At 37.1% G+C, this 14,404-nt stretch overlaps 1 protein-coding gene across 2 annotated transcripts in view; it reads right to left on the minus strand.

The window, feature by feature from the left end:
* LOC131316779 (putative calcium-transporting ATPase 13, plasma membrane-type) overlaps nt 1-13,631 on the minus strand; it is a 116,960-nt gene extending 103,329 nt beyond the window's left edge. For both annotated transcript variants that reach the window (XM_058346227.1, XM_058346226.1), the window contains exons 1-3: nt 13,004-13,631; nt 7,611-7,944; nt 1,857-4,042 (exon numbers count right to left, since the gene is read on the minus strand). In XM_058346227.1, coding sequence (XP_058202210.1) covers nt 1,857-4,042; nt 7,611-7,944; nt 13,004-13,542 — 3,059 coding nt within the window. In that variant the 5' untranslated portion in view covers nt 13,543-13,631. The remainder of the gene's footprint in view (nt 1-1,856; nt 4,043-7,610; nt 7,945-13,003) is intronic.
* Nucleotides 13,632-14,404: the final 773 nt, after the last annotated feature.

Genomic DNA, 14,404 nt, shown 5'->3' on the forward strand with positions numbered 1-14,404 from the left:
TGATACTAGTTACGACTTGTACTTTAAAAATAACCTGTTGAATAGGTCATTAATATGTTACCCATAATTAAAAAATATTGCTATTATGTAACCACAATCATTCGTACCATAATCAAATATATGCGTACAAGATCACAAATTAAATAATTATGTGTTCAAATAGATATGAACATAATCAATAAATTACAACAATAAAAAATATCAATTGTTTTCATAATTTTAAATTTATTAGTTTAGAAAGTAAAAAATATATTCCCAAAAACCCAATTTCTAGTCCACCCAAATTGATATTGGACCACATGTGAAAGTCCATTAAAGATAGAAGAGAGAGAAACTCAATATGAGAGTGAGGGATGACCGGTTAGATAGGTTATCCTTTTTTTTAATTAAAAAATTGAACGGTTAAGATTAGATTATTTCAAATCCAAAGGTACATACTTGAGGCAAATTCTAGGTCCGCCACTAGCTCCACATCATGTGGAACTCAGTACTAAGTTTATGTACCCCACTCACTTCACTTGAAATCTGACTCAACAGGGGCATACCCCTGCAGCCATACAATAAAAAAACATAGCTAAAACCAATCAGTTATTGAAACAAAAAAAAAAAAAAACCAAGCAAACAAGTAGAAGGAACAGAGCCACCTAGCTCCAAAACCAAACAACTAGTTGCAGGGAAAAAAACTATGGGAGTCGTCATACGTCCTCTTCATATGCATCCATGAAGTTATGTAACCGGCAAGAATACGCGTACTCCGGCAATGATCTCCGTTGAACTAAGGGGTTGCTTTTGAAAGATTCTTCTAATTCTTTCACACCAAAGTTTATATGTAACTGAAGTGAGAGAGAGAATATGAACATTGAGCAGCATGCCTGAAGCTCAGAGTTTTCCTGTGTTGGGTAGCCCAGTCCACTTCACCAAGCAAGTTGAGGGCAGCCCTATTAATTGCATTCTTTTGTAGAAAAAAAAAAAAACTCCCAATACTAGTAGAATAAGGGCAGCTGAAGAACTAACGGACATGATCCTCCTAGGCAAGCCCACATAGCACACAAACTCCACCAGTACTGGTATGGTTTTAAAAAAACCCATTATGTATCAGTATCGTATAGGCCGTTACGTAATAAATTTTTGGACTTCTGATACCATTATTTACTTTTGTAACAGCAGTTATGGTCCAATATCGGCCAATATATGACCATATTACCAATACCATTACGTTTTCTGATACTGCGATTTGAAACCCTGATGATTCAGTGGTAATGCCGATACTGTCCAATCTACTTTGAAGATCCATATTTCAACCCAAATGTGTTACTACTTCACTGTTTTATTTCCTTGTCTTGTAGAATGGATGATCTACCTCTAGGCCAATGCCATCTTCCATTCAAAATCCAGCAAATCTTCCATCTTCCTTTCAGGGCCAGACCAAAAAAAGGCGCTTAGTACAGCTTCAATTTTGCCCCCACTCTTATTTCGATGAGCGTAGTTCTGTACTTCCCCGATATAGAGTATCTTACATATCTCTTTGATGCTCTAATAAACATCACAATACGAATGTTGAAAAGTTATTATTGGCTAGATGGCATACCTAAATTCTATTGACTGGATGATCCGGTTGGCTAAATTCCTTCGTCAAATGACTGGATGCTTTTGATAGGTCCCAATGTTGTCTTACTGAGCTCTTGCGGTTTTAGTTTCTATCCAAGTCAAAAACAGAGATTGCTATTGTTGTAAAGAGCAAGGAAAGATGCTATCATAAATATTCCAATAAATATTATTACATATTGCTAGTAGTGAAACCAAGTCATTTCTACCGACACCTACGACATAATAAAACACCAATTTGACTTATTCACACAGCTTTTGAATTCCCCAATTTGAGATAGCTGAGAAATGGCTTCTCTGGAACAGGAATCCATTTGACGGTCCATCCAATAGGCCAAGAAACTGAAGCAAACCCAACGCAAACTCCCCACTGCAACCAATTCAACCTCTCCGTATCCGCGAACTTCTTCAAGAACCCCACCATAACCACCTGAAGCACAATCGTCACCCCAACAATCACCAAAAACAACTTGCTCTTGTGAATTCCTTCAAACACATTCTTCTTCTCGAGCTTTCTCGCGTTGAATTCGTTGAACACTTGACACAGCACGAAGACATTGAAGATCATTGTGTCATTGACTTTCGAACTCACATTGAAAATCGCTTCGCCTTTGAATTGTAACGTAAGCAAGACTGCGATTTGATAAGCTGCCTGAGAGAGCAAGTTCCTCCACATAACGTTGGTTATGAGAGGCTTTGTTCGACCCACTGGTGGTTTCTCCATTAGCTCCTTTGTGGGTTTTTCAGTGGCTAAAGCCAATGCTCCCAATGTGTCCATAATCAAGTTAACCCATAACAATTGAACCGCGGAAAGTGGGACCTCTCCGGCTGAAACCGCGGCGACAAAGTTTATGACAAGGGCAGCGACATTCACAGTGAGCTGGAACTGAATGAACTTCTGAATGTTGGTATAAACACATCTCCCCCACCTTAAAACAGTGGCCACGGACCCGAAATTGTCGTCTAAAATGACAATGTCGGAGCTCTCTTTCGCCACTTCGGTCCCCTGTATCCCCATCGAAAGGCCTATATCGGCTTCTTTCAGTGCTGGCGCGTCATTGGTTCCATCCCCAGTGACCGCCACCACATGCCCTTTTTGTCTCAAGCATTGCACCATTAGGAGTTTGTCGAATGGAGAAGATCTCGCCATCACGCAGATTGTGTCAACCTTCTCCATTCGTTCCTCTGGTGTGTAGTTCCTGAATTCCACCCCTTCTACCACTGCTCCACTTTCCATGTCCTGGTTAGGCTTGAGTATCCCACATTCGGTTGCTATCGCTCTAGCCGTGAAAATATTGTCACCTGTGATCATTTTCACGTTCACTCCCCCATATTGACACTCTTCTACAGCTTTTTTCGCACCCAGGCGACACGGATCCTTCAAACCAACTAGCCCCAAAAGGGTTAAACAGTTTTCTTCTATATGGATTTTTCCCTCTTCATTTTTTTGTTCTGGAACTTGCTTGTGTGCGAAAGCGATGCACCGTAGGCTACTAGCAGCCATACCTTGGATTATTTGATCAAATTTCTTCCTTTCAAAATTGTCCAAAACCTTGATGTTTCCGGAGACATCATAGTAATTCGAGCACATTGCCAGTACCATCTCTGCTGCCCCTTTCCAGTGCACATTCGTTGTGTTTTCACCCTTCTTCCTCATCAAAACTCCACTTCTTTTCTTCGTCGAGTTGAATGCTTCAACATGTACAATCTCACAACTCTGCTTAAGTCCTTCCATATCCAAGTTCAATTCCAAAACAGCCCAAGAAAGAATTGCCTTTTCCGTAGGGCTACCAGAGAACTCAAACTCAGACCCTAAAATGGACTTGTAAACCGAACCAGTCGTGTTCAAACCAACACCTTGGTGGAGTAATTCAACCACGCTGGCTGCAACAGAAGAGGTCCCTCTTTCCCCAATACATTCCTTGCCTAGCCAAAACTTTGTCACCTTCATCTGGTTTAGTGTGAGAGTTCCAGTTTTGTCCGTGCAAATAGTGGTAGCTGAACCCATTGTTTCGCAAGCAGAGAGCTTGCGAACCATGGCGTTGTCACTCATCATCCGCTTCATCGAATAAGCCAGGGTGAGAGTCACAGCCAGAGGCAACCCTTCCGGAATCGCGACAACCACAATAGTCACCGCAGCAGCTATGATTGATACGACGGAGTTTATGATGTCGTCGACTTTGGTCTTGCTGCCGCTGTACTCTGTGTTCCCATGTTCATCTTGTGTGTTTCCGGTGAAGTACCGGATGAGTAAGACCACGAGGACCAGGAAAGCGACGAGTAAACCGACTTTTCCGATAGACGAGGTGAGTGTGTTGAGCCTGGATTGAAGAGGGGTTTGTTCGTTGGAGTCGTTGCTGATTGTGCTCATCATTTCTCCCCATGTTGTGTTCATTCCGACTGAGGTGACTAACATCCGACCAAACCCATCAGCTACCTGTTGGAAATTCAGAGACTTATTAAGTTGTTGAACTGTACATAAAGTATCTTAGACTAATCATGGAGAATCCGAGCACTCTCTTTCCTACTCAGCCGATCACTCTCTCTCCTCTTTCTCGGCCTCTAATTCTTGACAATCCAAAACACGTTAACCAAAAATTTCTCGTGTATCTTGATAACCATCTTTTCTCACACAAGACCATTACACATACACACACTTCCCACTACAAACCAGTGTCTTATTGGGATATATATAACAGATTACATGATCTATGAACAGGAAACTAGCAATACTTTGAGGCAAAATATAGTGAAATCAGAGATATGAAAGTAGTTGCGAGCTGGCCGATTAGAGTCATGATAAATCGCTATAAGAAACTTATACTCACACTCCCTTCAGGATGGTTATGATAATCGAAACAAACACAGAGATAATACCTATATATGTCCTGTAATTTTAGTCCACTAATTCATTCTGGATGTACCATAGCACATATCCAAGTCAAAAAAAAATTTGATAAATTTGTTTTTGTCCTTTATCTTTAAGTGGTGCAACAGCTCTGCATTGTAGTTGGAAGTTTGAAACACAGTTATTTTGTTTGGTAAAAGTCAATTTAAAGTGAGAACGTGTCCAACACAGTCATTTTAGTTAGTAAAGTAAAAAACTATACTCATATCCAACTTATTTTCCTTAGTAATCGAAACAAACAATCGAATCAATAGGTTAATCGATCAAAGAGTAGATATGTAATGGTCTTTGTGCTTTTGCTTTGTAATCCACGAGGAAGACTTTGCATATATTGGAAACGATGCATCACAATCTCATCTGTAATGCTGTCAACTCGTGAGGAGAAGAGAATGCTTGAGAATTTATATCGTATCTGGAGTTTGAATCTCGTTGGGGCAGTTTAAAAAGTTTTTATGAGGTTAAAATAGCAAAATTTGGTTCTGAAATGTAAAATGTCCTGAAAAAAGGATTGTACCACAATGGATCCGCCCATGCTTGTCATGTAATTTTTTATAGAAAATTAGAGGCCGGTCCTCCTTTTTAGATTCGGTTTGATTCCAACCCTAAGTATTTTCTACCGAAACTAGATGGCTCGGTTATTTACCTTAGGAGTTTTATGCCCCCCATTCCACTCCACAGCAAATGTAAAACTGAAACCCCTCATCTCTCTCTCTCTCTAAACCATTGTCACCAACACCTCTCTCTCGCTCTCCCTCCACCGATGGAGCAGCACCGACCATGGCCACCGTCTCCTCTCCGAATAGAATTCGCGTTCTTGCTGCCATCGGATAAGTCAACGGTTTCAGCAGAGTTGCCGCTATCTCCTCTCCGATGAGAATTCGCGTTCTTCAATGGGCGAATCGAGAAGGTAATCTGAAAACATATCCAGCTGCTGCTCTGCAACGACCATATCTCTGCGACTTTCCTCATTGTGCTCTTCATCCTCCAGAATACGCACCCAATTGAACCGCTTGCTTGCACGCCGCCATTCCTTGAAACGGAATATGAAATCTTTGAAGCAAATGAAGAGGTATCAATGACTGGATTGATTGCTACGAAAAGAGGTATCTTCGAATTGGTTCCTAATGATCAATCAGATAGAAAAGGGGGTGGTGATGATGGGGGGTGGAGTGCTCAAGATGATGGGCTCCGGCCGATCAACAGCGGTGGTGATCGATTGACGCATCGGTGGTGATCAATGTCATACGTTTATATTTCTCCGTATGGCCGGAGTTGCAAAATTTGCAGATTTAACAAAAATTGGACATGGAGCCTTCAATGTTGAGTTTTTATTCACCAGTCAGAAATGAATACAAATTGAGATCCCCTTTGTGCTCTGTTCTTAAGTAAGAGTAAAGACGCACAAAGCTTAACAATCTAATTCATACATTTTTTGTTTTTTTTTTCAATTTTTGTTCGTGTGTATTGTCCATGAGAACTGTGTATTTTCTATAAGAACTGTGTATTTTTCTATGAGAACTATGAGAATTATCTATGAAAACTGTGTATTTTTTATGAAAACTGTGGATTTTTCTATGAGAACTGTGTATTTTTATGAGAACTGTATATTTTCAATGAAAATTGTGGATTTTTCTTTAAAAATTGTGTATTTTCAATGAGAAATCAATTTATTTACTATGTGAACTATTACTTTTTTACTTTGATTATTTTTTTAAGACATGGCGGTGAAAACATTTATAACTATTTTTGTTTTTGTTCAATTTTTGTTCGTGTGTGTATTTTCTTTGAGAACTGTGTATTTTTCTATGAGAACTGTGTGTTATTTATGAGAGCTGTCTATAAGAATTTGTATTTTTCTATGAGAATTGTGTATTGTCTATAAGAACTGTCTATTAGAACCGTGTATTTTCTATGAGAACTGTTATTATCCATAATGATTGTCTATGAGAACTGTGTATTTCTCTATGAGGTGAGGTTATTTGAACGGTGTATTTTTTCGATTCACATAGCCATTTCACATGAAAATTGTGTTTTTTTTATTAGAACTGTTATTGTTCATGATGATTGTCTATGAGAACTGTGTATTTTCTATAAGAACTCCCTATAAGAACTGTATATTTTTTATGAGAAATGTCTATGAGAATTGTATTTTTCTATGAAAACTGTACTTTTTTTATAAAAACTATTATTGTCCATGATGATTGTCTATGAGAACTGTGTATTTTAGTGTGTGATGTGACTATTTGAACGGTGTATTTTTTAGTTCACATAACCATTTCACATGAGAACTGTGTTTTTTTCAATGAGAACTGTTATTGTCCATGATGATAGTCTATGAAAACTGTTTATGAGAATTGTGTATTTTCTGTGAGAACTCTCTATGAGAACTGTGTATTTTATACAACAATTGTATATTTTCTATGAGAACTGTCTATGAGAAATATATCTTTTCTATGAAAACTGTGTATTTTTCTATGAGAACTATGTATTTTCTATGGGAATTATATATTTTAGTGTGTGGTGAGGCTATAAGAACTGTGTTTTTTCTATGAAAACTGTGTTTTTTTCTATGAAAACCGTTATTGTCCATGATAATTGTTTATGAGAACTGTATATTTTTCTATGAAAACTATGTATTTTAGTGCGTGGTAAGACTATTTAAACTGCGTATTTTCCACTTCACATAGCTATTTCACATAGTTCTCATAAAACTGACTATGAGAATTCGCAGTCCAATTCACAGAGTCAAGGGTATTTTTGTCCGAAATAATATGGGTAATAAATTAATTTTAAAAATATAAATTTTACTAAAAATGGACACGTAGACAAAAAGTTAAGAAGAATGGGCAAAATAGTAAAAATGCATGAAAAGTCAAAAGAAATGACTAAAATAAAGAAGAAATATTTTTGTCAGGATTATTTGAAATCCGAACCTAGAAAACGGGGTCGGCCTAAAAATTCCCCATTTTTTACCAAGAAGTTTTGTTTTTTTGGCTAATTTTGTAATTATCAGGTTTAAGCTTTTATATAGTTAACTAATTATGATGGATTGACGGAAATAATATGGAAGGCTTCAATCTTAACCAATTTGGAGTACCTTGGTGCCTGAGAACAAGAATGGATTCTGTGTAAGATCAACTTCGACGTGGTTGCTTTCCCCTGTCATGCTAGATTCATCTACTAGCAACGAGTGCCCGTCGATGAACAACCCATCGGCTGGAACTTGATCACCAATCTTCAAATAAACAACATCTCCCACGACGATCTCGAAAATGGAAATTTGTTGCCGCCTTCCGTTTCTCACGACGTCGACTTGGATGTTGTTGCTTACTTTGGATAACTTGACGAACTGTCTGTTTTGCCTGAAATTGCTTAGGGCTGAGACTGCTATGACCAGAAAGACTGCAACAAATATGCTTCCTCCGTCATACCTGTTAGAATTTAGAGTAGATGTTTATGTATTAACGCAAAAATGAAAACTTTCTTTAAGAAAAAAAAGTGAAAGATAGCGTGCGGTGGGATCGATGAGATAGACATGAAAAATTGATGTTTTAAAGATGTACTCTGTCTCCTTTTTGAACAAGTTAAAATTGTGAAACATAGCTTGGTAAAGCAACTCGTCGATCAAACATGTATCCACGTAGCACGATGAGTAGCAGACATAGAGCCATTATACAACAATTGCCAAAATATAGTGAATAGTACTCAAAAAATAATCATCTATAAGTAATGGGCTTTTTGACTTTTTTGATCCCCAAAGTATTTTCGTCGTGCCATTTTAGTTCCCAATATTCCAATTGCTAACATTGCATCCCCAAAGTATCAATTTTGTCTTTAAATGGTCCTTGCGGCTCACGCCGTTCCTTCCCTCCGTCAAAACCAAGGGCAAGCTTGGTACTTCACCCCCTCTCTCCCTCAAAATGGTGTCATTTGGTTGGAATTTGGAAAGTTGATTTTTTTCTTCCATGGTTCCCTTAAGGTTCTCATTGAAAGCCTTAAAGTCAAAAAAATAATTATGGCTCTTTAGGATAAAATGATTAAAAAATTACGATCTTCGCACCGGTTCAAACGGGTTGAAAATTAAAACACTTAATTTTTTAGGCTATTTATATATTAAAAAATATGGTAAAAAAATTAAGTTTTCAAATTTTCAATCTGTTTGAATATGTGCGAAGATCTTAATTTTTTGATCATTTTATCCTAAAGAGTCATAATTATTTTTTTGACTTTAAGTATAATACCCGCCCCGGATATTTTGGTATTTCAATTACTTTTAATTGAACTATATATTTTGGGAGTTAAAAACCGTAAGCAGTAAAACTTGCAAGGGTCTTGTGGGTGATTTGTGATTAGAACATAAGTTAACAATAGGTCTTGCTTGCACACGATAATCTTTTTATAGGTTTACAAATATCTCTTGTACGTGTAGAGAGAGAGAGAGAGAGAGAGAGAGAGAGAGAGAGAGATGAGAAGAGGAGAAGAGAAAGAAGAAGAGAAAAAGGTGGAGGGTCTATTCTTCACGAAATTATTCAAAGTACCTAGAAAACTTGTTAATTTCTGGTATTTTTACTAAGGGTTCATTAGTGTGTTTATTGTATTGTGTTAAATTTTCAGAATTTTCTGAGAAATTTGAAAAAAGATAAAAATCGTAAATCAAGTTGTGATCGGATTCCTGTTTTTGAATAGGCAGCTTACAGAGCTGCGTTTTTCATCTCTTTTTTAGTTAAGCAATCGTCCTGGTTATGGGTTCTCATGAGTCTGAAAGATTGATAAATTGGTGATGTTTTGGAGTTTGAATTACTAAAACGTATTAAGTATTCGATTTTTAATGAATTTTCAAACACAAACTGTTTTGCTGGAAACTGTGTTGCTCTGCTCAGAATTTCTGAGTTTGGGGTGATTTTGACTAGGTTTCCTTACTTTGTAAAATCTGGGAAAAATCAGGAATGAACTTTGATGAGTGATATTGGTGTGTACCAAATTTGGGGTTTATTAGATGCATATTCTAAGTTTGGCGGAATTTACAATTTGGTGTGATCCTGTTGGATTTTGTATTTGCGGCACCGACACGTCTTGGGGAAAACAATCATATCTTTTAGCTCGGGTATCAAGTTTGTGCACCGATTTTTTATTTGGAAACTAGACTCGAATACCTTTCGGAATATGTAGGTTTGTGGCTTGTTTTATACTAGATTAAATCAGTTTTTGGTTTGAAGTTGGTGGACGAGCAAAATATGTAATTTTGGGCAGTTGTGTGTGTAACTTCGTACGAGCATAACTTTGTCGTCCGGACGCTATGTTGGGCAAACTTTATATCAAAATTTATGTACCAGAAGTTTACTTTCTAACGGTGGTGGTCTCATGAACTAGTTCTAAACCTATTAAATGTTATGATCATTCTAAGACAGATTGGTTGTGGAATATATTATCTTTTTGGAGAATTGGGTGGTGTTTGAGTTTCACACTTATTGTGGGACACTTCTAGGTATTGACTTGGACATATTTGTATCCATTAGACATTTTTTAGCTTCTTGTTAGCTTTATAACATTGTGCTAAGTATTCGTTGAACTCGTAACTAATATGAGTTAACTTGGCGTTAGGTAAAGAGCCGGTCATTCGAGAAGTGCCGAAACCTTATTTGGCATACTTCGGTCGACACAAAGGTGAGTGTGTTTGATATGGTTATGTTCAATAAGGTATTACATGGTGGTGGTTGTGTGTCATGCTATTTGGAATTTAGCTAGTTTGTTGGATGTTGATTATACCGCCAAAGGTTTGTGTGTAAGGCACATCATGTCGTAAGGCATGCCGCCTAATTAACAGTAGTTGGGAGCATGGTGTGTGGGACACCATTCCTGGGGTATATGGGATTATGGCAGACGTGTCACCGCATATGTTGTAATTATATGTGTGTTGTCTTTTTGAGTACATTAAGCTGAGTTTGTGTGAACTACATTCAAGTGAGATGTTTCTTTGGGTATTGTAGTATTTTATTGAATGTATTCTATATCTCACACACTCTGATTTTCCTTTTTGAATTGCCAGGTCACAGGTGGTCGTAGAGTTGGTCCACTATCGGTCGGCATTTTGGGGACACTTGAATTAGTATCGAGTGTTGGTGTTTTTGGTCGAGTTAGTTGTAATGGGTCAAACTCTGATTTTTGTTAAACTCATTTTGTGACTAACGTTGTCAAGTACTTTATGACTTTAAGTTTTTAATTATGTGGGAAACTCCGTTAATGTTTAATTGCTTGTGTTGGGATAAGAGACAGCAACTTATGTACTATGTAAGTTTGTAAAGTTGTTGACACATTGTTTATATTAATGTTAAGTCTTCCGTTGAGGTTTTACTCTGTTTCGTGTATGGTTTGTCGTTTATTTATTGATCTTAATTTGGTGTGGAATCCCACGTGGTCGTGTCGGTGCAGGCCCACTTCGGATGTCGTTCCGGGGCGGGGCGTGACATTAAGGCTTTCAATGAGAACTCTAAGAGAACCATGGAAGAAAAAAATCAATCTTTCCAAATTCCAACCAAACAACACCGTTTTGAGGGAAAGAGGGGGTGAAATACCAAGCTTGACCTTGGTTTTGGCGGAGGGAAAGAACAGCGTGAGCCGCAAGGACCATTTAAAGACAAAATTAATATTTTAGGAATGCAATGTTAGCAATTGGAATATTACAGACCAAAATGGCACGACGGAATTATTTTAGGGACCAAAAAGTCAAAAAGCCATAATTAATGTATAGTAATGTGCATAAATGAGAAAGATGTCGTGTGTGCAAATTGTAGAATTGTCCTTTATTTGAATTGACACAAACAAATGTTAGAACTAATTTTCACATTCATCTATTTGCAACCATGCAATCCTTTTTCTTTTTCTTTTTTGTCTTGAAGAGGGTACGTAAAAGTCGGTCAGAAAGTTAAATAAAAGCTCTCAAAAAAGTGTTATAATAGTCTTACCAACACTTTTCCCGAGAACCAGGGACATGCCATGTACACTGTAGAAGACTTGAGAGTCACGTTTAACTAATCGTCTATGAAGTTGTCTTGTCTGATACTACCTTAAGCTATGGGCAACGGCTACAGGACACATCTAGCATCCGATATACATTCATAATATTTATTATTGAGAGATGTAACATTTATCACTGTTAAGTGTAACATTGGCGAAACATTTTACTAAATAGGCTTTACGATGCATACCGTATGCACTCTTAACCATTGAGAGAGAGGCATAACATTTACGACTTAGAAGCATAACATTTGTCTAAAATAGGCATAACATATTTAGTTACATAGAATGTGTATAGGAGCTTTTCCCTAAACAATGAAACTGGGACACTAGAGCCTAATGGTTGTTTGGTAAAGAGGAAGTTAACGCCATTGTTAACAAAAAGTCTACGAATTTAATTCCAGACACTACTATGTATGGAGTCGTTACGTTCCAAGTGAAGGCACGTTTTAAAATGGAGAATAAATTCTATCAACCATCGGTATAAAATTTCACTTTTCCTCCAAACCAAGCGCATCGTGGTGCGATGCAATTGGTTTGGACAAAAAGTGAGTGTTTACACCGACGGTTCTTTCTACAGTTGGTGTCAAACCCACTATCCCTCCTAATCCATCGTGTTGCGCTACGTCATCAACCTCATAAATGTGGCGCAATGCGATTGGTTTGGATGAAAAGTGGGCTTTTACACCGATCGTTGAAAGGATTTAATCTATTTAAGATGATGTTCTAACATTGCTCTCTAGTGAATGGAGTGGGAAGGAGTTTGAGTACATAGTATAGATGTTCATAACGTAAGCCCAAAAACAAAAACTGAAATTATTAGACTCTGTTTGGTAAGTTGTCAATTTTTTATTTTTCGTTTATGAAAAACAAGAAATGAATTTTTGTTTGTCTATTTAAAAATAAAAACAAAAAATATGTTTGGTGACCCTACTAGTTTTTGTTTATTTATTTTTTGAGCTGCCAAAAGTGTTTTCAAAATAAATGAAAACGCAATTTTTGTATTTCTAGAATTTCCGTAAACTAGCAGAATTGATTATGTATTTTATAAGAAAAAAAAGTAACACAAACATGTTTATGGTGCATATTTAAAAAAAATATATCGGAAACACAAATAAAAAACTGAAAATAAAACTTTTTGAAACAAAGCCTTAGCAAGAGTACTAATTCCTTTATCTAACGAAATAAACCAAAAGCCAGAAAACTTGGCCCCGTTTCCAAAAGAAAAATAAGTACTTATTTTTAAAAAAGGCAATTTCAAACTCAAAAATCATGTGCTTACGCAAATAATTTTTCTATCAATATTTTGTTTTATTGATCTCATTGAGATCTTTTATACGATGTAAAAAAAATTGAAAAATTATTTTTTGTTTATATTATTTTTGAGTTTAAAAATGTGAAATAAATACTTATTTTCTAAGAAGGTATATATTCTGAAACGAGGCCTAAGAATCTTAAACGTCAAGCAATACATACCATCCATCTTTTAGGCCATGTTCCTTGATGCCAAATCCAAGTGAAAGTGCAGCACATACTAAAAGTATCAAAATGGTGGGATCTCTCAGAGCCTCCCACACGAAATACAACAAACTGTTCGCGGGTGGCCTTCGGTAAGTGTTCGATCCAAACGCTTCGAGTCGTCGCGAAACATCCTCGGCGGCCCCGCTAATCCCGCTCTCCAAATTTGTTTCGAGACCACAAGCCAGCCCCTCGACCCCGTCATACTTCCCAAGCTGGTCCAGGTTTTTCTGCTTCACGATCCCTACAATGACCGACTGATCGACTTTCGAAAAGCAAGAGTTTGGTTCGAAAACATCAATAACGACTCTGTTTGATGAGACAGGGGATTTCTTTCTGGGGTTTTTCAAGGGTGCGGTGGAGAAGGCCCTCGAGCAGTAGATGACAACGAATGCCATGTGCCATCTCTTTTGGTTGCGTTTAGTGAGTTTGGTGGTGGGAAGAACAAGCATGGATCTCTCCAAGTTATCCAAGCTAGCTTGGAATAGTGAAAACATGTTTGTTTTCAAAAACACCAAAAATGTGATTTTTGAAGTTAATTTGTGTGGAAACGGAAGAGAGAAAAGGGGGCAAAAAGGGAACTGTCGGTGATCTGCAATTGTTGTAAAGGGTCTAAAGGGTTTAAGGATAGTATTTATAGATGTTTGGTCGCCTGATCAAAAAGTAAAAAAGATGTTTGGTCTCATAAAAGACGCCGCCAATCTATGGGTACGTACAAACCGGATACTGTACGCGTGGATATGGTGTGGAAGTCTTGGCAAATGGCAACAAGAAGTATCAATAATTATATAACACCCTTGCACAAACAAACAAAAAATGATACTCACATGATAATCCAAACACAATAACTTACACAACCTTTCACATGCATGTGAACTCCACACACAATATAATATATGGGCCCCACATCTATGTGAGAAGTTGTGTAAGTTGGTGTGTTTGAATTGTTGTGTAAGTAGCATCTTTGCACATACTCACATCTTTTGTTGAGTCCCACACACACTGGAGGTGTAGTGTGTGTGGACCCCAGTGTGAGGGTGTGTTCCAGAATGCCCAATAAGTACTTATTTTTTAATAAGAAGGCAATTTCAAGTTCAAAAATAATTCGTTTACACAAATAATTTTTTTAGCAATATAAATCTAGTTTGATAGATTTCATTGAGATCTTTTGAACGGTGCAAAAAAAATCAAAAAATTATTTTTCATTTGCATTATTTTTTAGTTTAAAAATATGAAATAAGCTGTTTATTTTTTTTTTAAATTTCTAGAATGGGACCTAAGTTTGTGTAAATATTTGTTATTGTAGAATGATTGCAAAAAGTATTATAGACTTTGTTTGTTTGATTATGAGTTTTGAGG

Source organism: Rhododendron vialii, chromosome 2a (genome assembly GCF_030253575.1).
Source record: "Rhododendron vialii isolate Sample 1 chromosome 2a, ASM3025357v1".
Taxonomy (NCBI): Eukaryota; Viridiplantae; Streptophyta; class Magnoliopsida; order Ericales; family Ericaceae; genus Rhododendron; species Rhododendron vialii.